Source organism: Numida meleagris, chromosome Z, assembly GCF_002078875.1.
Source record: "Numida meleagris isolate 19003 breed g44 Domestic line chromosome Z, NumMel1.0, whole genome shotgun sequence".
In the NCBI taxonomy this organism is placed as follows: domain Eukaryota; kingdom Metazoa; phylum Chordata; class Aves; order Galliformes; family Numididae; genus Numida; species Numida meleagris.
This window is the reverse complement of record NC_034438.1, coordinates 37,153,483-37,175,690: the sequence shown is the minus strand read 5'-3', so window position 1 is coordinate 37,175,690 and position 22,208 is coordinate 37,153,483. Positions and strand designations below refer to the sequence as shown.

The window sequence follows — 22,208 nt, the reverse complement described above, 5'->3', positions numbered from 1 at the left end:
CGCAGTCAAAATTAGTCGTTAATTTCAGTGGTCTGTGTCTGAGTTTCTGAATGTACCTTGTACCTCAGACCAATGGACAAATGCAGCTATATATTTCTCCAGTTTTTTGTATCTGCTCAGACATACCTTCAGTGTGAAATTGACTTGGGCATAATCAACAGTGCTATGAGGTGTCCTTTGTATGGCTTTTGGAACACTTTACGTTTGGAAGGAAAAAACTGAAACAAAGTGTTCACTGTTCTGAATGAAAGATTCTGTTAGAACAGATAACTCAGAAAATTGTGACATCAGTGTGAAAGATGTGAAGAATTTTAAGGCTAAGCAGGAATGCTATGAATATATTGAAGTGTGGAGAGAGCATAGAATTTTTATGGCTGCATGAGATAAAATTGAAAAAGTCCGTACTAGGATTGTATAACTGGGAAAAAAAGAGAATACGAAATGTCAAGAACTTTGAAGATCACTGTTGTGTTGTTGCACTGCGCTGATAGTGGGACAGCGGAAACACCAGCTCTTCTTTCTTGAATTAACTTTCATTGGAGACTTTGAAATCCATATCTCCCTGATTTCCTTTGTCCATGTACTAGCTCTGGTCAGCTTTCAAAGACTTTGTAGGACAATGTGTCTTGCATATCCATCTAATTAACTGCTGAGGATCTGATTACGTATAACTACAAGCCTCCATTTCTCTAGATTGTATCAAATAACGGTTAAATCCTTAAACCCTGATCCTTCAACTAGTTCCTCATGTGAGTTACTCCAGTTGAACTGAATAGGATTACTTGCTTACATGAATATGTTTATATACATAAATTATTGCAGGATCAGGGCATAATGTTTAAAAATCTTTCCTTCCCTTGGTACTTATCAGTATGATCTTACATAGCACTGCATTATTGGTCTCACTCATGCAATGTGCAAAGATTTTATTTACAGCCTCCCAAAGATTCCACTTCACACATTTGCTCAGTGAAGCTTAAAATCCCTTTGGGGCACCTCACAGTTCAAGGAGCAAACATTTCATGCTTTAACTTGCTAGTTGCCAGCACTCTTTTTTTAGTGTGTCCTTGGTGTAATGCAGGGATCTTACTTTGTATTTTTGGTCTGAAAAAAGAGGAATTAACTGTTTTCCCATCAGCGAGGTTAGGTTGATACTTTCCATGACTGTGGGCTTTTGGAAGGACTGTTGCAGGTTGTAGCCATTCCTCTAGAAAATACTAATTAATTTATAATGATAAATATGCATAATGGTTCTCTACTGCTTGCTGTTTTCTACTGAGGAACATGCTCTTCAGTGTCTGGGTACAGACTTAAAATTTGCTTTTCCTTAGTAATAGCTATCTTATTTGTCTTGTCATATTTGAGTGATATGATATTACAGATTAAATCTAAACTTCAATAAAGATTGAGTTGCATTATGTAGTATGTGTGCCTGCAAAAAATAGAAAAAAAAAGGAAAAAAAAAGCTAGATTTCCAGACATCATAAAACAGTTCAGACAGAGAAAGTTAAAGAATGTGATTTTAATGGATTTTTTTTTCCCCCACATTCTATTCAGGTGTTTATCTCAGAACCTGGAAAATTCCGCCAGAAAGTGAAGGTGTGGATTTATGAATACTGGAATTTTACTGATTCTATAGCTATCATCCTGTTTATGATTGGTTTTGGCTTGCGCTGGTCTGAGCCCCCTGTTCAAACAGCAGGGCGGCTACTTTACTGCTTGGATATAATATTTTGGTATGCCCGGCTCCTTGATCTTTTTGCTGTGAACCAGCATTCTGGCCCATATCTGACAATGATTGGGAAAATGGTAAGTATTAGACTATGGAACAATTTTCTTGTACACATGACATCTGCTGAGATACCTGTAAAGGTCGGGAGTGACAGAAAAGAACAGTGGTCAAAGGAGATGTTACCTAATAACTCACAATGAAAGTATTACCTGAAACTACCATGATTCTTTCTGTTTGTGACTTGACAATAATCAGATTTCAGTTTATTCACAAAAGTCTTTTTCACTTAGTTCCTTAGAGAAGGGTTGTGCTTGAGTTGAGTTTCTGATCCAGCTTGATAATAGGAGGAAGAAAAATCACCAAGTCTTGCAGATGGGCTCACTACTATAGATAATTCCCCTAGCTCTTGGAAACTGCCTCATTATTATTTTACATTTTGATTCAAATAATTATATTCCATTTTTAGCTCACAAAATTTGTCTGAGATCAAAGTTAATTTTTTTTCTCTTTTGGTATCTGAACTGCTGCTGAACTGCTGACTAGTCTTGAGGGACATATGCAGATTCCCACTGTAATTTCCCTCGGATATTGGGAACTATCTTATTAATACTTTTACATTCTGTCTTGCATAGTAATTCTGATTCAGTGTTAGAAGGCAAAATCGTTTTAGCTGGTATTCCTTACTCTCAATTTGGAAAAAGATACCACAGATGAAAAGCAACATCGCAAGGCCTCTGCATTTTTCAAATCTTGCTTAAGGTCTTAAGAAACGTTTGAGCAGCAAGTAGGACCTGTGGCCTTTTTGATCCAGAATGATTTTAACCTCTAGAAAATGTTTTTATTTCCTCCAGTGTATTAGATCGTTGACCTTGTTTTTGTATTCCTATTTGTAAAAGCAGTAACTGATTATCTTCCTTAAAATGTATTTGCATTTATGTGTATAAAAATTTACATATAATTAACACAGATAATTCTTCAATGCCTAGACAGCAAACATGTTCTATATTGTGGTCATGATGGCCATAGTTCTGTTGAGTTTTGGCGTCTCACGAAAAGCAATCCTTTCACCAGAAGAACCTCCTTCTTGGACTCTGGCACGAGATATTGTATTTCAGCCCTACTGGATGATGTTTGGTGAGGTCTATGCTGGAGAAATAGATGGTAGGTAGTTTGAATTTAATATGTACTTAAACTGATTCACTTTGGGCTGATAGTTTTGACTGCTTATTGGATCCATCCTTTTTCAAACTGTTTTGTTTCCAAGATACATATAGCCTTAATTTGTTCTATTGCATGATTAAAGATGAGAATATTTGTGGGGGTTTTTTTGTATAAAATGAAGATTAAACGTTAAAACTTTCAAATTTATCTTTTGAAATGAAGCATGTTACAAGGCCCAGAGCAAAGCACTTAAGGATTAATAATAAGCTAATTCTTGGTGAGGGTATTTGACAGTTAAATGAGTTTGTGATTAGGATAATCTAAAGCTGCTGATCTTTTGGAGAGGGGATTGCAAAGTTGCCTTAAGGGAAGATAGAATAAAGGGGAAAGAAAAAAGGAAAGAGAATAACAAAAAATGTTTTTTCACCATGGTAAGAGTTACCTGGCATCCTTCTTAAACAGATAAACCAATTGAGCATAAAAATAAATAGATTAACTGAATAGGAGAGATGTTACCTTCTTGGTTATGACTGTGACCTTGATTCAATAAGGCAGAAGACCCAGTCACTCCAGTAGATTTTTCATTATAATAGATAGAAAGCACTCTGATGTTACTACTAAGTGATGGGTGCAAGTAAAATAGTCTTTGAAATAGAAAAGAAAGTATACAGATAGATGCAGATACTTAAGATATGTAGTCCAGCTGAGGCCTACTTCTTTTAAATAATTAAGGATGTAACATCTGTTATCATTGCTGAAACAGTTACATGACAGATATATAAATCAAAATACTTTTAATAAAAGCGCACCATTTATTTTCACTGTTTAATTTATTTAATCACTTAGCAATGCTAAGCTTTCAGAAGCTTGAACCTTCAGAGGTGATTTCTCTAGTGAACCTGTATGCTGTCTCCTGAGTTTAGGGCTGCTGTGTTATAAATGTGTTTTTAAACTCTTCAAAGGTTAATTTGATTAAAAAATTATAAACATCGGAAAGCTTTTATTTTGACAGTTCAAAAAAAAAAAAAGAGGGATCTCTTAGTTTCTGTAAAATATTAAAAATGTCCATAGCCACATGTACATTTGCACATGAATTAGTTTGGTCTTACTGAAGCTATGAAGGATTAATGCTCCAGTAATGATAAAACAGTCTTACAGATGTATTCTTTCTACAGTGGAGTCAGTGAAAGCTTTGCCACTTGCTTTAAGGTTCAGTTGCTTTAAGGATCAGTTTCAGTTTATGTCATCTCTCAAATATATTGCAGTTACACTACTTTTCCCCTTATTAAAAAAGTCACGGTGTCTGGTATAATAACTGATATGTATGAAATGTTGTCTAGAGCTTCTAAATTAAAACAGGAACTATGAAGCAGTAGGATCATAAAGAAGTCTTCTATCTTTTTTACGTGGAGGTAGACTTTTAACAATGTGTATTTGTGGAAATTACCAAGGACAGGCAGTTTTTTGCTGTGGCAAATGAGCAGCATATGCCTTTGCTGTTCTCTGCTTTGATTTCCTTGCTAATGGTGCATGCCCTTCCCTTTCAGTCTGCGAAACCAATCAAGACTGTCCTCCTGGGTCCTTCCTCACACCGTTCCTCCAAGCTGTCTACCTCTTTGTGCAGTACATCATCATGGTCAACTTACTCATTGCTTTCTTTAAGTAAGTACCATGTTATATTACTGCCAAAAAAAACCCAAAAAAACAAACAACAAAAAAAAAACAAAAAAAAAACAAACCACCGAAAGACAAATAATAGACGTTCTGCCGACGCTTCTGTGTTGACTGTTTTATGGTTTGTACAGAATCTGATGGTGGACAACTCTACTTGGCATAATATCTAATATTAATATCTGCTGTCAGAGTAGGAGGCTTTTATCAGTGTCTTTATAGTGATTCTAACCTTCTGAGTTTTAGCAAGGAAACTATTGAAGTGTATCAAGTTCTGTGTCAGTGTTAGTAAAGAATAGTGTAACCCAAGCAGTTGATTTTTTCTTTTCTACAGTTGTAGCATTTCTGGGGAAGAAAAATTCAGCTGTATGTTCAAAAAATTTCAAAACTGGAAATGTAGTGATTAATATTCAAGAAAACTGAATGATCAAAACTCATTCAATTCCCACTTCAAATTAGAAATCACTTTCTGAAAATTGTGGCAAGACATTAATTTTTTTTCTTTAATACACAGATGTGGAATTGTAATTTGAATTATTTCTAGATTTAAACCTTTAGCAGTGATGATATGTTAAACCTTCTGCTTAGTGATTTGATTGTTCCAGAAGTGGGACCAAAAATGAGTATGAGCGATATATTTAATTACGTTCCCAAAAGCAAAGCTGATGTTTTTGCGAAGATATGTTGAGTGTTTAGTTTGACAGTACGACTGAAATTGAAGTGCCAGAGGCCACAAAGTTGCTTTCCTGTACTTGGATCAATGATAGTGCAGAGAGTGCTCTGTGCAACAGCAGAGCCATATTTAGTAATATCACTACTCCAAAGAGTACCCCACAGAAGAATTGCTTACGTTGCTGCCTCAAAAAGCACATATTTTGTTGTAGGGGGAGCGCACTGAAAAGGCAGCAGAAATGTTGTTAACACTTTTCCCTTAGCTTCGCTCATGTACTTAATCCAGTCCAAAGAGGCAGACAATGTTGAATTCCCATATAGGCTGTGTATTACAGTTTAAATAATCTGGTTGAGATTTCAAAGACACTTCAGGGATATTTCTTTGCCCAGTTCCCATTAATGTGAATGGGAATTGGATCTCCCAATTTGTTAGGCAGCTTTGAAGATTTCATTCTCTGTGCCGTAGCTGCAGGCACACGCTGCTGCTTTGTTAAATGAAAGTTGCTAAGCTGATTTACTTCAGTAGAGGAATGAGACTTTTCTTTTGAGTCACATCAGATCTTTAGACAGGCATCTTTTGCTGAATTCAGAAGATTCCTCACAGGAGTGTTTTACCTTCCTTACCCCTTTATGTCTTCTCAGTAATGTTTATTATGATTTGAAATCCATATCGAACAAGCTCTGGAAGTACAACCGGTACCGCTACATTATGACCTATCATGAGAAGCCATGGTTGCCTCCACCTTTCATTCTACTGAGCCATACTGGACTTCTGATCAGCCGCATCTTCCGCCATCGACCCTCAAATGAGTCTGATCAAGAGGAAGGTGACGTTGGACTGAGTAAGCAGAGCTAATCTAAGGACCAGCAGAAATACCTTATGAAGAATATTTTGCCAGCCTCACATCACTTTGTAGCTCAATTTTTCAAGAAAGAGATTTTCCAGGCTGGCGGCTGTTTTCATTTGCAAACCAGAATTTAGTTTCTGTGAGTGACTAGGGGAATATGTCGCTTTTTATTTGACTTCTGCTTTGCTCAATTATTGTACATCAGTTAAGATGTAATATAGATAGTAACAGTGAAGAATTTAGTCAGGCTCTGACTCTCAGTTTTAACTTACATTGTGCTCAGTCGTAGCTATTTTCATTGTATCTGGCCTATAACTGGCAAGAAGATGCCGTAGGCCTATCCTGCTGGAACGACATAGGTATATCACAACTCGGAGGTGGAATAACATGATGCTGACTTTTGCTGTATTATAGAATAACCCCATTTTTAAGAAACAGTACTGGAAGCCTGCATTTTTGCATATTTATCCTAAAAAGACCATCAAATCCTTTTTAACTGCCCAAAGTTACAAATGGTTTTGATAACCCTGTATTTATTCTTCTGATACCACTCAATGAATTTTTCCCTATGTATCCTCATACCATTAAGTTTTCACAATTTATTTTTTTACGCTTAGGTAGTTGGGGTCTGTGGTTCATAAAGTAAAGTTTAAGTGAAAAGCCGCTGAGTGGGATGAGACTCCTGCTTTCAGTTCCTTTTGTAATAAGAATCATGTATTTAAGTTAGTTCAAGGTATTTTGAAATGAGAGCTGCTAGCAGCTCATAAAAGATGCTTCAGCAAGTGACTCGTGTCCTTGACTTCTTATGCCATGCAGTGCATACATTTACCCCCTTCTTGACTTCCATGGCAGCAGCTGGGGGTGTGATACCTGGCATTTTAGGACATATTTCTGCATCATGTAACAAAACCAGTTTGTAGATGTAAAGGACCTATAAGGGAAAAATCCTTCTAGATCATCTGAGCCTTTGGGTAAACAGGGTTAATAGAAGGAAACTTCAGCTTGCTAGATCTTTGATCATGCACAATATAATTATGCTATGTTATAATTATGTTATGTTATAATTATGTTATGTTTCAGCCTGGTTGTTAGTCCAGGTGCCAACATTAGTTTATAGCAGTGGACAGCAACATGAAGAATAATGTCCAGAACAAGTACCCATGCAGTACTTCACTGTTGTTGCCTCCTATGCTAGGAAATGGAGCGTCAGTACAGAATCTGATAAAGCTGCAGAGCCTGAGGACAGAGGAGATTCAGTGAGGGATGCTGGGAGAGAGCACAGAGTCCTTCGATCTCCTCACTGCCCTCCAGTCTCTTTGTGCATTGGCTCACCACTGCACCTTAATCCTGTCTCCTTCACCTTTCCCAACCTGGAGTTCTCTGTAACCAGGTCCTTCCTAATGCCTCCTCATGGCAAAGTCAGCTCCTTGTCCTACTGTGTGTAGCAGCTCTGCCAGGAACAGACATAGTCATTGAGGGGAGGGGATTACTGAGTGTCAAGATGGGGGACAAGTGCTCAGCAGTGGGGCTTGGTGAATGGAGGGACAAGCAAGGGAATGAGAAGGTGGGAAGATGGTAGCTGTAACCTTATCTAAAAAAATGGGAAACGTTTGTGCATATACACAGCTTTATCCTTTATGTAGCAGAGGGCATTCTTGATACCTAATAACTGATCTGGTCAGACCCTTCTTGGGTTACAATTCATCCAAGATTTTCTCTGCTTAACGTGAAACTGAAGATATCTGCCATACTCTCAGATTTCAAAATTTACAGATTCACAGGTTTCAAAAGTGAGCTTAACTAATCAATGCTGAAGGAGCTTTACTGCTGCTCCTAGGCTCAGCTCCTTCTTCATGGATGAATGAATCAGCCTGCCTTTGAAGTATCACTGCTCTTTTTATATGCATGCGTAGTGTAAGTTACTGACAGAGCATGGTGAGTTTCTTGTTTGCAAGGTACATTAGGCATCAGGAAAACTCTAAGACTGCTTAGCACATTCAGAAGTCCTTGGATAGAAGAGAGCTCATACCTTGCCTACACTTTTCTCAGAAAGCAAGTTTTTTTTCAAATTTATATGCTCTTGTATTCCTTTTCTATATGTCTGTATGTTGCTTGACAAGCTTCCTGTACTTAAATTTTTGGTGTGATTAAACAGTTCCTTTTAGCAATGAGGATCCAGTGCCACCCTGTGGAAAATCAATGAAAATTCCACGTAGTGAAAGTGAAATCTTTGAAGCAAGGTTACAGAGAGATCTGAGGCAAAAGGAGCTTAGCAGGTGATCCAGTGTCACTCAGAACATGTGTGGTGCTCCCCTGGGATGCTGTGTGTTACAGCTGTGTACACCTGTTACAAGCACAACTGTGTTGCTTGGCGTAGATAACTTCTTGCAAGCACAGTGGGAACTCTAGTGTTTAAAAAGAAAAGGAAAAAGAGGGTTGGAAGATGTGGAATTTGGATCAGAGAAATAGCTTTCCTCCATGTGTATTTCTTCATACTGACTTATAATCAATCCATTCTCTCAGAAGTCTTACGTGGTGTGCTAGAAGAATAGCATTGTGAGCAGACTAAGCTGTGGAGTTTTAAACTTTTGAATGTGTCTTTTTCTCCCAGTGATCTTGCTTAATATTTTAGGCCTATGGACATGTAAAGCAATTAAGTGAAAAAAGCCTTCATAGCTTTAAATACGTGAAAAGTACCTTGCTAAGGGTGACTAGCCTGGACCAAACTGCAGTAAAATCTTTATAAGTCTTACATACCTCTATACAGGTTTTGTGAGTCTGGGAAAAAATAAGTGTTTGTGAATAGTCAGTACAATGGAATTCTTGTCAGTGGGATTTTGTTCCCTGCCTGAGAGAAGATAAAAACCACATTTCTATGTATTTGGCATGTTTGAACTTTTTTACATAATCCCATATTGCATGGAATTAGGTCTGTTTCACTGTTGTCAAAGAAGGGGAAGGAAACCAGTTTTGACAGTTTTCTTTTTTCATGGACACTTAGAGACAGTTGCATTTGTCAGCATATTTCTTACCAACTTCTGCTTCTTTATTCAGAGTTGTACCTGAGTGATGACGAGTTGAAGAAACTCCATGACTTTGAGGAACAATGTGTGGAAAAATATTTTCATGAGAAGAATGAAAGCTTGAGTTCCAGTGACAGTGAAAGAATCCGTGTGACGACAGAAAGGTATGTTTTGCTACACATTTGTGTTCTTTATATATTTGTTCTATAAAAAAACTTCTAATGATTTTTTAGCAGGTTATGGCCATTATGGAAATGAGAGGCACATGTAGGCCCTGCTAATTTGATGGAAGTATAACTCTTCTGTTTGTACTGAATGGTAGGCCTGGCTGGGAAGCCTTGCTGGCAGAATTGTATCCCTGCATGTCTGTAGACCGTGCCGGTGGTTAATGGATTTGGGTGGTTTCATATTGATAGGCAGCAAAACTCCTCTACACCTGTCTCATCGCTTCCCCTCCTCAAAAGAGCGAGGGGAGAAAGCACAATGAAAAAGGGCTCAAGTGATGAAATAAGGACAGGGAGATTGCCCACCACTTACCATTATGGGTGAAACAAACTCAGCATAGGGAGGTTAATATAATGTATTGCCTATTACTAACAGACTAGACCAGTGAGAAACTAAAAGTATTCTAAAAACACCTTCTCCCACATCCACCATCTTCTACCTCCTCCCTCTCCAGACAGAGAAGGAGAATAGGGGCTGTGGTGATTCCATAGCAGTTCTTCATCTACCACTCCCTCATAGTCACTCCCTTCCCCTGCTCCATGTGGGGTCTCTCCCTCTGGATGCTGTCCTTCCTGAATTGATCCCGCATGGGCTTCCCACAGGCTGCAGCTCCAACATGGCTCTATATCATGAGGCCTATCCTTTAGGAGCAGACTGCTCCAGAACAGGAGGCAGCTGGTTCCCCAGCCCTCCTGCCCCGCTGCGGGGTGCTCCACATGGGCTGCTGCTCTGCCTGGAACTGCTGTCCATGGGCTATACCTCCTTCAAGCCTCATCTGCTTCTCCATGTGGGCTCCTCCATGGCTGCATGTGGAGATCTACTCCACATGGTGCCCATGGGTTGCAGAGGGAAAGCCTGCTCCTCCATGTCCCCTTCTGGGCTGCAGGGAGCTTCTGCTCCAGGGTCTGGAGCATCTCCTGCCCTCCTGCACTGACCTTGGCACCTGCAGGGCTGTTTCTCTCACATTTCTCACTCCCAGCCACTGTGACCCAGCAGTTTTTCCCTTTCTTCAATCTGCTGTCCCAGAGCAGGCTGTGAGAGAGGCCATCACTGCAGCCCCTCTGCTACCAAAACCTGGCTGTGTAAGCAGGGGTGCAGTATGGTGTTGTGCATTTCCACTTTTGCAGGCTGTGTGGCGTGAAGAGGTTGTAGCAGAATATGGTTTGCAGTACATATTTTTATTTAAAGGATTAACAGTATAAGAATGCTGTGAGAGTATCGCTTTCAATTAAATATAACTGCTGTTTACAGAACTAACGATAAAATCACTGTAGCATTATCAGCAATTTACTGTCTTGGTTTGCAAGATATCAATATGCAGCTATCAATAGGATTTTAGAACTCCCAGTATTGGCTTAATTTAGCTTTCTATTGAAATCAATGGCAAAGCATCCATTAAGTTTAATGGGAAGAATTAAACAAACTGACTCTATCAAAAGTCTTACTGAATGCCAGTACAGATCTGACGTAGGAAATTTATTTTGTCTAGAAAAAGATAGCTCCTTAATGTTTACCTGTTCAAGATTTTATTTTTTGCATACCAAGATAAAGCATGTACAAAAACTGAATGTCCCCTGTAAAAGAAATAAAACAGTTTTATTCAAAAGCTGCAGAATCCATTACAGCAAGATTTCTTTCAGTGGATAATTATATATTTAGAAAGAGATTTTTTTTAAGTGCCAGGTTAAAGTATACTTCGTAGCGTTGCATAACATTAACACAAGAAATTCATTTAAGCTAGTAAAACAGTTTGGAACTTTGCTAATAGCTTTTATCCAGCTGTTGGTTGAATACTGCATCTCCTAGTTATTCAGCGACAATGAAAAACTCCTTCTGCACATTGCCTGGAACTGGTTCATCATTATCTTAATGACAGAGTACCAGGGAGAGTACCTTTAACAAATGTAAAGATAATGAATTGGATAAAAAGATACTGTTCCAGGCCAAGAAGTTGTTGTGCTGTTCACTGGAAATTTGAAAACCATTTAAAAGGCTTTGCTTCTTTTGTAGCTGAATTTTTCCTTAAGATAACTGGTATCATCAAATGTACAAAACACATTGCAAAAGGCTGTACAAGTTGTTGAGAAGACCATTTTCCTAGCAGTTTGCAGTATTTGAGAAATTGAATAGTATCTGTAGAGTATCTGTAGCGTGAGTCTTCATCCTTCTCATGTTTGCACAGAAAGTGTAGAAATGATTTTATATTTATTTTTACAGCATTTACACTTGCAATGGAGCATTTCTAAAGCTGTGTTCTCTTATCCATGCCTTAGTAGCTCTATATCATGAAATGGGGATTAGTAGAAGTGCGGTAGTCTTTAATAGATACTCCCTGAGCAGAAGACCTGCTTCCTTAAAAGTCACTGACTTTTGGCTCAGTAAACTGAATGACATGTTTCAAGCCTCCATGGGTTGCCAAATATACATTTTCATGGGAATGTAAGTCACCCTAAAAAATACAAAAGACTATTTTAAATACTGACTTTTTAGAATGTGTTAATGCGTTAATCATCTGGTAAGCTGAAGTTAAGATATTTTAATTATGTTTTCTTTTTCCATCTAGAGTGGAGGAGATGTTTCTACAGTTAAAAGAAGTGTATGAGAAGGTATTTTATATCAAGGAATCTTTACTGTCCTTGGACAGCCAGCTAGGACGTTTGCAAGACCTGTCTGCTTTGACAGTGGATATCCTGAAAGTACTTTCAGCTGTAGACACCTTGCAGGTGGAAGAAGCCTTACTGGCTGACAAAAAACATCAATCCTGTCGAAAGCTGCCCCACAGTTGGAGCAATGTACTTTATTCCAAGACCCTGAGCAGTCTAGAATGTTTGTATGACAAGAAGTATCACTACTACAGCATGCCACCTTCACTCTTACGGAGCTTGGTAAGGAGTCAGTGGCCATCAGAATTTAAAGACCAGATGCTGAGGACTGAGAGTAACAAGTTGGTAGAAGACAGTTCTCAGAAGATAGAAATAGAAAGTGATGACACACTTACTTCAGGCGTGTCCTCTGAGGCTAAATCATCCCCCAGATATGGACAATTTTTGCTAGTTCCTCCTGATCACCAGCGAGTGCCTTTCTCTGATGACATCACCTTCAACTTATCCTTTTCCAGCACTCCTACGAAGTACAGGGAAGACATATTCAGTGATAGACTGCAAAGCAGGATTGCTGTGCAGCAAAACTTGCAGAGCATCAGCCTTGTTGAAAAAGAGCCAGAAGATTATCAGTGGAGCCAGAGAGACCTTATTATTCACCTGCCATCAAAAAAGACTAATGCCGCAGATGCTGATCATTCTCTCAGTCTCCAGCCATCACTTGATGTCAGAGAAAATGCAGCATCCTGCTATGATGACAGGGAAGAAACTGGAGGTGGTTATGTGAACTGGGGATTCTCTGAAGATGATGAAAAAGGGGTTTTCAACTCAATGAAGAAACAGAAGAAGGACCTGTGTATACATTCCACCTTTAACTGTGACTGTAGTTGTATAGGTAGACCTCGCAGGCACATGCAGATAAAAGAATCCATGTCCTTCTCCTATTGCTCTGACAGCTCCCAGCACAGTATCATCGTTTCTGAGAATAAACTGAAACACAGCACCTCTTTCTGTATCAGCCCACTCTGGAGGCAGTGGAGTTTCTGCAGGAGCAACAGCTTACCATCCCCTGAAAAAGAAAGAAGAGGGAAAACCTGCAAGGCCATAGGTGGTAATAATAAAACGCTGTACCTCTACAGTATCTTTTGTTGAGAAACTCAAGACATTATTAAAAAGTGTCTCTTTGGCACCTCAGCTGTAGCTGAGGGTAGTAAGCAGAGAGCTACTCACTCAGTTTCTTTGTGCTGGGAATCATTGCTATAGGGGAGTTCTAAAGTGTGCTTGGTATCTGAGCTGGGTGGCATCATGGTGTCAGCCACAGTAGCAGTCCCACCCTGATTCTCCACATCTCACAGCTTTGGCTACACAGCTGTGGTGTCAGACGAACTGTACTGGTTCTGGGGTAGTTTCCTGCCTTGGTGAAGCAATCTAAGAATTACAGAAACAAAAAGATTACAGAATCCCTAAGAGATATGTTGACATTATTGTAAGTCAGATGGTTTTGCTGAGAATGAATACATTTACACTTTTATAGCAGGCTTAAAATCCTCCCTGTCCACAACCAAGTTTTCTTACCAACAGCTTAAATGTAGTAGATTTCACTTTTAAGTATAAATGGTATGAGATTATAGATAACATTTGCTGTTTTCTGTCTTATGATGGTGACCATCTTTGCACCGAACTGCATACATTTCTTGAATATTATCTTCAGGTGTCACAAGTCTTTCTCAGCTTGCTTTGGAGATCTGCCAGCTCTCAGTATTATCACATCGTCTCTATGTAAACAAAAGCTCTGTAGCTTAATTATGTTTTTCTGATTCTTTCCCACAGAGTCTTTACCATCATGTGAGCTACATGACAGTGAGGAAACAAAAGCAAAACAACAACACAGAGACAGGAAGTCTGGGAGAGAAAAGAAGGATCAAAAACCCCTTCAGGTGCCGGTATGTGTAGATGGAAGAGAAGCATATAGCTTCTCATAGCTGTCTTTTTCATTCAGTAAGAGCAATTCTGCAATGTAGGACTAAATATAGGTTAACTGAAAATGTTTTGGTGTAATGTATTGTGAAAATGCTGCACATAAATTGGGAAATCCTTTTTTTCTTTTTTCTTTTGTCTGGTGTTGGTTTAATCTCGCTTTTGTTTGAATGTGTGGGATTTCAGTTTTAAAAGTGATTAAACTTGTAGATTTTGCAAGTGGATCAAGAGTTTTTCACAGAGAGGAATTATCCTTTGCACTCTAGCTGACAGAATCACTTGGGGAGGATTCCCATGATCTAGGATAGACTGAAGAAACAGTGTTGGTATGCTACTGGCCTCCTATTGTTCTCACTTGCACACAAGGGTCCTACAGTGTTTTCTCTGAATCCATCAACCATATAGCACATTGTAGATTGCATATTGGCTGTGTCATAGTTGTGGGGCAACTTTCATTACTGTATGTGTACATACATATATTATAAAATATTTATAAGGAGATTCCTAGCATCTTTGTCATCTGGAAAGAGTTATTCCTATTTAATGAAATAAAAGGTGTAGACTGATTTGTTTACATAAGATGCTCAAACCAGCAACAGACCTGGGACTTGAACTTTGAGACCTAATTGTCTCTGAAGGTGTTCTGAGGGACTTCGAAGTTTGTTTTAAAAACCTGCAATACCAGATCTTTCAGTAGTATTTACTAGACAAAAGCAATGTGACTTCTGCAGCTTCTAACAAATGTGGGAACATTCTTGTCAGCTGGGAGCCGGTTCAGTCACTGGCATTTCAGTAATGCTCTGAAAGGCCATGTCATAGCACAGCTGTCAGAAGAAATGCGGAGGTGCTAGTCATTCTATAAATTGAATTTTGTTTTGTCTGTGTCTTACCAGGTGATTAGAGTGGATGGTTGTCCCCAGAACACCCAAGTGAGCTCAGAGCCTACAGAGATTGGTATCTGGGATGGGGAAGAAAAACATGGCAAGAACTGGCTCACTGTGTCTAATTTCAGTCAGCTAAGTATGTGATATTTGCAGACAGTAAAATTCAGTGCAGCTTTGAAAAAGAAGCAGTAAATAAAAATTCACAAACTCCAAGTGTCATCCTCCGCCTTCATCTCCTGGCATAGTTTTTACAGAATTAGAAATAAATTGCAGGCATGCATGCCTTGTTATTTATTATGTTATGTCAGAGAAAAAAAGCATGAAAGGTCAGCTGTGTCTTTCTCGGAATGTTACCTTTCCTGTGTGGGGAATAGTAGAGTACTAATGTAATTCCCAGGAATAAGTGGGAAGCAGGGAGGTGATATCCTTGTCACCTCTCCTGTAGTGTCTTCTAAAGTGGCATTCTGGCTTATTGCGAAAATAAACTCTAGTGAATTTTTCGGGGCATATACACTCACAGGCAGTACTGTGATACTGTATGTGTTGGCAGATTCTCTGGATGCATTATGCATTACTCATTGCTCTGAAATGCATCCTCTAAAGTGAATAAATGAATTCTTCATCATTTCTGCTGAAATGAAAAGGGAATGACATTCTTCTTCTTTTAACAGTTCTCCAGCTCTTTCATTCTAAAAAATCCTTGCATAGACTATTTTATCTTTAAGCTTGGCAATATGCAGCTCACTAGCTTTATTCCATAGGCTGCTGGGAGAGACACAAAGGAACGCTGTGACTCAGCACAGCATGGCCTGAGAAGGGCTGCGCTCCTCTAAAGTCTGCTAACAGAGAGTGGAAGCACTTTTAACCCTATGAAATTCTACTATTGAGTTTATAGCCTATAACACATGTGCTGGGGAAGAATGGTATTTGGGTGTTTATTTCATAGCACTGCATGGGTTTGTAGCTTTAGAGCTGTTCATACACACTTTGGAAATAGCTGATACCTTCTCTTTTGGCTAGGTTTGGAATACCTCAGTTTCATGCACCAGAAAATGAAAAATCAAGACATCCATAGGCATACCATACCATTCTGTGATTACCTGAGGCATTCTCGAGAGGTAAGACCTAAGATTATACATCCTAGTCCATAGTTTTTTTCTGTTAAGTGCCTAGGGTAACTCTGCTCACCTCCATGGGCTTGCTGCTGTAGGTTCTTTGTCACAAAATGCCTCTTGAGACATGAGAAAATTTCTTGTATATTGGCACAGTGCATATGTGCAAGTAAATAAATAATTTAAGAGCTGCTAACAGTCTGTGAATATTATTGAAGTAGGATATTAAATTATTGAATCACAGTGTGGTTTGAGTATGAAGAAAGTGGTCAGAAATGAAGCGTGTGTTGGTGTCTCACTAGGCAGTAAGCGAGTACAGAACTTGGTCTTGAACCTGTGAGCAGAACTGGTCAGCACAGCGAAACATTTTTTGGAAAACTAGCTGCATAGCTCTTAATCTATCATACAGAGATAGTTATTTCTCACAAACTGTGAGTAAAATAATCATAATAATTGCAAAGGTTGTATTTCTCAACCTGTGGCTTATAAATACCATATCTCATATTTTATCGGAATTAATTTGCAGCTCTGTAATGTAACAAAGCTCTGCCTATGTAAATCAACAAATTTCCACTGACTTTAGTCGAGCTAAACCAATTTACATGTCCTGAAGACTGTTGTCAGGAAGCTGGATTATAGAAATTTATATCTGTTTTTAAATGGTGTGGCTAATGGAACAAAATTTATCTTTCGCTGTGTTGCGCAGGGGTATCTCAAAGGTATGAAAAGAAGTTAACAAGGAATAAATTGAGAAAAGGATCTGTGAAATAGTCCTTTCCTATTCCTTTTGAACAGCATCCATTCTTTCCTGTTTTACTTACAGCATTCTGTTATTAAAACAATGATATCTAACAGTTTAGCTTATTTTTCACGGTAAGTAGTATGAGTTACTTTTTTAAAAAGGGAATGAGAATAGTTTCAGGTCTGATATTCTGATTGGTATAAAATTTGAATCCCAAATACTTGGGAAGAGAGCTTGAATCATAATTTAAAAAAAAAAACAGCAGTTTTTTGTGTGAGAGTTAGGGAGAAAAGTAGAAATAAATTTGCTGATTGTGTATTCTGTAAAGCCTGAGTTTGGAGACTAAATCAATAAGTCTTTAGAATGTGAAACAGAAGTTCAGACAAGCAAAATAAAGGTACAGTCAGGGAAACTGTGAAGGGACCTAGAAATCTAATGCTTCGAAACTTGTATTAAGCTTTCTTGGGTAAAACTCAAGGGTGGGATTTTTAAAGCCCTCAGAAAAAATTCCATTGATTACTGTGGGATAAGCTGAAACTAATCACTTCAAGAACACTAATTTCAAATTATTTATTCATTTAAGACATAGTCTCCCATACTACTTCATCTCTATGCCTCCTCTTAAGTACTGTCTGGGTTATGTGAGTGTATACATACGTCGCTGAGATGTCATGATATTGCTGCATCTATCTCTTCATTTTGGGTTAAGATATATTTTAAACTAATGAAATTTTCCCTAAAATGACTTTTCTCAGCTTTACTCATTGAACAATAGTGGTTCAGAAATCCCTCCTGATGGGTAGCAGGGAGCAAAGCAGGGGTGTGCGTGTGATTTTTTTTGTTTCGTTGAAGATTTTTTCATCTGCAAACAATCTACAAGGTGAAAACATGAGTGAACTCTGAAATTAAAAAAAAAGAGAGTTAAGATTCAGAAAATGTTCAAAGCAGAATTTTAATTAGTTTATCTTTAGGCTTTGTCGTCTTCAAACTTTTGATTTGGGCTCTGCTTTTTTTGAGGATTTTATAATCTACTTAACTTCTCTTTTCAGAAGAATAGTCCCATCTCTGACCAGCACTTTAGAAGGACCTTGAAAATGGTGGGCTGACTCAATTTTCCATCATAGAGCTAGAAGACTAAATGATGATTTGCGTACTTCTTTGACCATAAGACTTGCAAAGTATTTTATCTAAGTCACTGGACAGCTGCTCAGTGTGTTGCCTTCACCAGTGCACTGAGATAATAGCTCTGAACCTGAGTATTTTGTTCAATTATATAGAGACAACAATGGAGAACTGCAGTCTGAGCAAACTAATATTCCTTTTTACTGCAGGTGTGACAATGCTGTGATTCTCCTGCCAGAGGGTTAATTCATTTTAATAGCGAGCTTATCAATAAATGTTTTCAAGAGTTTACCTTTTAGAATTGCTCAGTGAATATGTGACAGTGATGTACAGATTTTTACCAGTAAAAGTATCTTTCTTCTTTATAGGATTTGAGTAATAGCATGTCTGGAAGCATCCAGAGAAATAATGTGAGCAGGAACTCCTCGTATGTATTACCAGAGTATTAAGATATTTATCACATGTGTTTAGAAGGAGAATTCTGTACTTATGGCCAGTTTCCACTTCAGTCTTGTAATACACTTTAGATGAGAAATTGATGTGAAATGAAGAGTTAAGGCAATTCAATCTGTTTTAGTTTCTTTAAGTGAAGGCTTGTTAATGATGGTAAAGGAAAGCTATTCAAAGAAAGTCTATAGTTCTACGTGGACTGGACACACCTTTGTATTCTAACAATAACAAATTTTCTCATTCAATCTCTAAGATTACTGTAGTGTCTTTAATTAGCCAATCTAGTAAGCATGAAAAATTGTGTCATATTGCTGTGAAAATTGCATGTTTTCTTTATTAACAATTTAAATCCTAGCAGCTCCTGAAACCCACTCTCATTTCATGATTAATCTCTTTTTTACTGAGTCTGCATATTTTCAAAATATTTAGCTTGATTTTATAATGAGTTTTCAATAGTTAATAAGCTTCAATTATGTTTATTTAAATTATACTGTTTTCATAAGTATTTTGAATGTTTTTAGGAATTATTTTTAGTTTGATAGATCCTATGTCTTTGATTTTTGTTATTATTATTTTTTTTTCTAACCTAGTCATTCATGGGCAGTAGCCAACCTATATACTAACCAGCAAGATTCACAGACTTTTGAATAACCTGGTTCTGTCACTTTGTCTGTTTCTTCATTGGTGTGTTACATTAATCATATTCACTGTGTTCTGTAACAAAGAGTGCTTTAATGTTAATGTTGATGCTGTAGTCTCTTGCAGCCTTGCTAATCCAAAGGACCATCAGTTTAAAAAGTCTGTTTTTATGCAAGCAACGGCAATGACATACATAGCTTTGAGTACATCTCAGCACTGATTCAAATGGTTTGAAAAATGAACGATTGTATATGTGATTGAAGGTGTTTAGCTGATGCTGCATTGTAAATGACATGAACAGCAGTGCAGAATCTTAAGAGCAGCTCGACATAAAGCAGAGAAAGTAACATGCAGAAAAATTTGGCTATTCTTTAGTAGCTGAAGATTATTTGCTAGTTGTTCAAATATACAAAAATCCAGGGGGTTATTTTGTTTTATGTTTGCTGATCAAAACTTTTTGAGTTTTGTCTTCATATAGATCATCTCTCTTTGTATGTAGCAGTATTAGCTTAAGGACAGGAATTTTGAAGTAAAATATTAAATGTTTGCTTTTGAACAGGTTGAGAGCTTCAGAAGGAACTGACAGTAAGTTTTTGGTTACTTGCCATTTGTTTCAATTCCTCTCTGCAAATCCCACTTTGACAGTTGTGAAGTACATAATCCAAAAGAAAATTTACTCTATTTGGATAGTGATAGGAAATGTTCAACTATTGTTTCATATGCTATTTCCTAATTCTTATTCTAAAGTGCAAGTTTTTATATAAGGTTGTGGCAAATTCTTGAAAGAAAAAACTTAACTTTTATTTAAATAATAATATATTATTTAAATATAATATGTCCTTTCCAGGGGAAATTCCATAATGCTGTCCTTTCCAGGGGAAATAATCTCTTTAAAAATTTAATCCTTGGCAATCTGAGGGAATTCCTTAGTTAAAACTGTGTCTACATCTGAGAATAGATTATGATGTATAATTTCTAATGTATGCTTGATTTTTCAAATTGTTGTTTGATGTAATTCCTGTTTGTGTGGCTTCACTGAAGTTAGGAAGATGTTGAAACACTGAACTTAGTATGGAATGGCCAATGATGAAATTCAGGATCATAGTGAGGACTGACTTTGTTCCACAGCAGTAGCGTGGTAGTTAACCCCACTTGTATCTGTTGCCTTTTAGTCTGTCTTCCAGTTTTCCTGACATGCCACTTAGCCATGATAGGTTGTGCATCTGGACTTGTATCTCATTGAAGGTAGCTGTGATGCAGAAATTAGATACAATTTGACTTATTTACTCTCTGTATATGATCTTTCTGGGTCAGTCTGTGCATAGAATGAGGCTGTGGTAAAGCATACTGCTGCGAGTGTGGTATGTTTTAGGGTGGTTCTCCAGAACACACCATTGCTTTGATTAAAATCCAGCTTTCCCGCCCTCGAAAGGGATTAATTGGCCTCCACTCCCCTTTTCATGCTTGCTGTTTGACACTGTATGAACTACAACAAAGCTAGTTGGGTCTATCAGGGATGAGATCAAAAGGGGCCAAGGGACTCATTGGAAACGTTGACTCTCACCCTGGAATTTGTTTATGTCCTTCGTTTAAAATCTCTTCTGCTAGGGATGGGAAGCTAACTAAATAAAGTATACCAATAAGAAGAGGGTAATCTTCGCACAGTTTGTTGAAGGTTCACTTCTGATTAACTTATTTTTCAGAATTGAAAGCATTACAGCATAAATGTTGTGTTGTTTTTTTTTTTAAACCTGGCATTTTAAAGGATTATTTTCCAATAGAATGAAGTAATTTCATCTAATTAATGGAAATGTGCTTATTAATCTTGTTTTTATTAAAAAGATGCTTTCTAAAACAAAGGTTTTTGGACTAAATCTAATGTGGCTGTGCCTATTATGTATGTTACCGCAGAAACTGTTGTATGTTTTTACCTTTAGTGCATTTGAGATCATGGATTAATGAGCCAGTATTGTTATAACTTTGTTGTAATAGTATAGTTAATGGAATGTTTAATGACTGAGGATGGAGTTGGATTGGAGTCTCCTTTGGGAGACTGTGAAGCATGATGGACAGCAAAATGCTTTTAATATCCCAGAGGTGTAATTGGCGCAGAGAAGCTACATGTCCTTGAGGTTAATATCACTAGTTTCCCACCATTTCCCTGAATAAATAAGTTGTCTGGCTATCTTACACTGACGACTGAAATCTGCCAATATTCTGTACATTATAACATAGTTTAAACCTATTCGTAATTCTCCTCTTTAGAATGCTAAGACAGTAATTCTGATTAATCTGTCTCATGAGAAACTCTGGGATGGAAGAAATTCAAAAATCATACATTTATCTCTGCTATAGTAACTAACATAATGATCCTTTAAACATTATTTCAGAAATGTTTGGCTGCTTGAAAACATCTCAGGATCTGCACTGTCATTACTCAGGTAAGCAGGAGGCACCAGAATGATACCTGAGTAATTTATCAAATTAAAAAGAACATTAGTTCATCCCTTGTCATTCTCTGTGATTTTTATTTGGAAGGGTTGCACAATTGACCACTGCTAAGGTTCTGCATTAATTCATGCCTAATACAGCAGAAAGGAAGTTATGAATTATTTTCCTGCCACTAATTGCTCCATTCCAGCTATTTGTGACAAATCCAGTGCAGAATGCAGATAATTGCTTTCAAAGTATCAGTGGAAACAATGAATAGACCTCTGATTCCCGGGGAGGCCAGAAGAGACATTCATTTGTTTCTAGCTATCATATCCCCTTACAACTCCCACATCCTCCTTTGTACTTTCTGGAATTTGTTTCTTCAGTTAATTGGTCTTGCACTACCTAGTCCGTGTTTATATACCTATGAACTCATAGAAAGCTGGCAGGAAATAAATCATTTGGATGCTAATTGCCCACGGTCCTGTCTTTTCCTGAACTGAATATGCAGAGATTTTTCCACAAGGCTTGGATTTTGTTTTATTCCCCAGAGGAGAACTGCGCAGAGGTTGCCAGTAGATGTCTCTGTTGCCTGCATGGCTTTAGCTTCTTTGGAGGGGGGCATAGGGTAAACCGAAAGCGTTAGCAGCCTTCTGAAGTTCAAAAAATGATGTGGTTTTCACTGGGAGTAACAATTCCTGGTTTGTAATTAGTGTACAGGAGTAATTTCTCTGTCATCGTGGCATTGTTACAATGATTAATTTGGTTCTCATCATGCATGCTATTTGACATTGAATAAGACTTTGTAGCAACAGATGACAATCTTGTTTATATTACAAGCTGACAAAGATCTTGAGATGTTTCCAGAAAAGGTGTATAGATGTTCTTTTATCAGGAAGATTGGGCTAGAAATTAGT

At 37.8% G+C, this 22,208-nt stretch overlaps 1 protein-coding gene across 3 annotated transcripts in view; it reads left to right on the top strand.

Moving 5' to 3' along the window:
• Positions 1-22,208, top strand: part of TRPM6 (transient receptor potential cation channel subfamily M member 6) — a 72,209-nt gene that overhangs the window by 30,483 nt on the left and 19,518 nt on the right. For 2 of the 3 annotated variants that reach the window (XR_002433501.1, XM_021381198.1), the window contains exons 20-31: positions 1,558-1,809; positions 2,719-2,893; positions 4,441-4,555; positions 5,879-6,078; positions 9,139-9,271; positions 11,896-13,043; positions 13,763-13,875; positions 14,803-14,929; positions 15,814-15,911; positions 18,138-18,196; positions 19,418-19,443; positions 21,249-21,299. Coding sequence is in view for 2 of the 3 variants with exons in the window: in XM_021381198.1 (XP_021236873.1) it covers positions 1,558-1,809; positions 2,719-2,893; positions 4,441-4,555; positions 5,879-6,078; positions 9,139-9,271; positions 11,896-13,043; positions 13,763-13,875; positions 14,803-14,929; positions 15,814-15,911; positions 18,138-18,196; positions 19,418-19,443; positions 21,249-21,299 (2,497 nt within the window). In the remaining variant the exon portion in view is untranslated. The remainder of the gene's footprint in view (positions 1-1,557; positions 1,810-2,718; positions 2,894-4,440; positions 4,556-5,878; positions 6,079-9,138; positions 9,272-11,895; positions 13,044-13,762; positions 13,876-14,802; positions 14,930-15,813; positions 15,912-18,137; positions 18,197-19,417; positions 19,444-21,248; positions 21,300-22,208) is intronic. The other variant, XM_021381199.1, reaches the window with a different exon arrangement.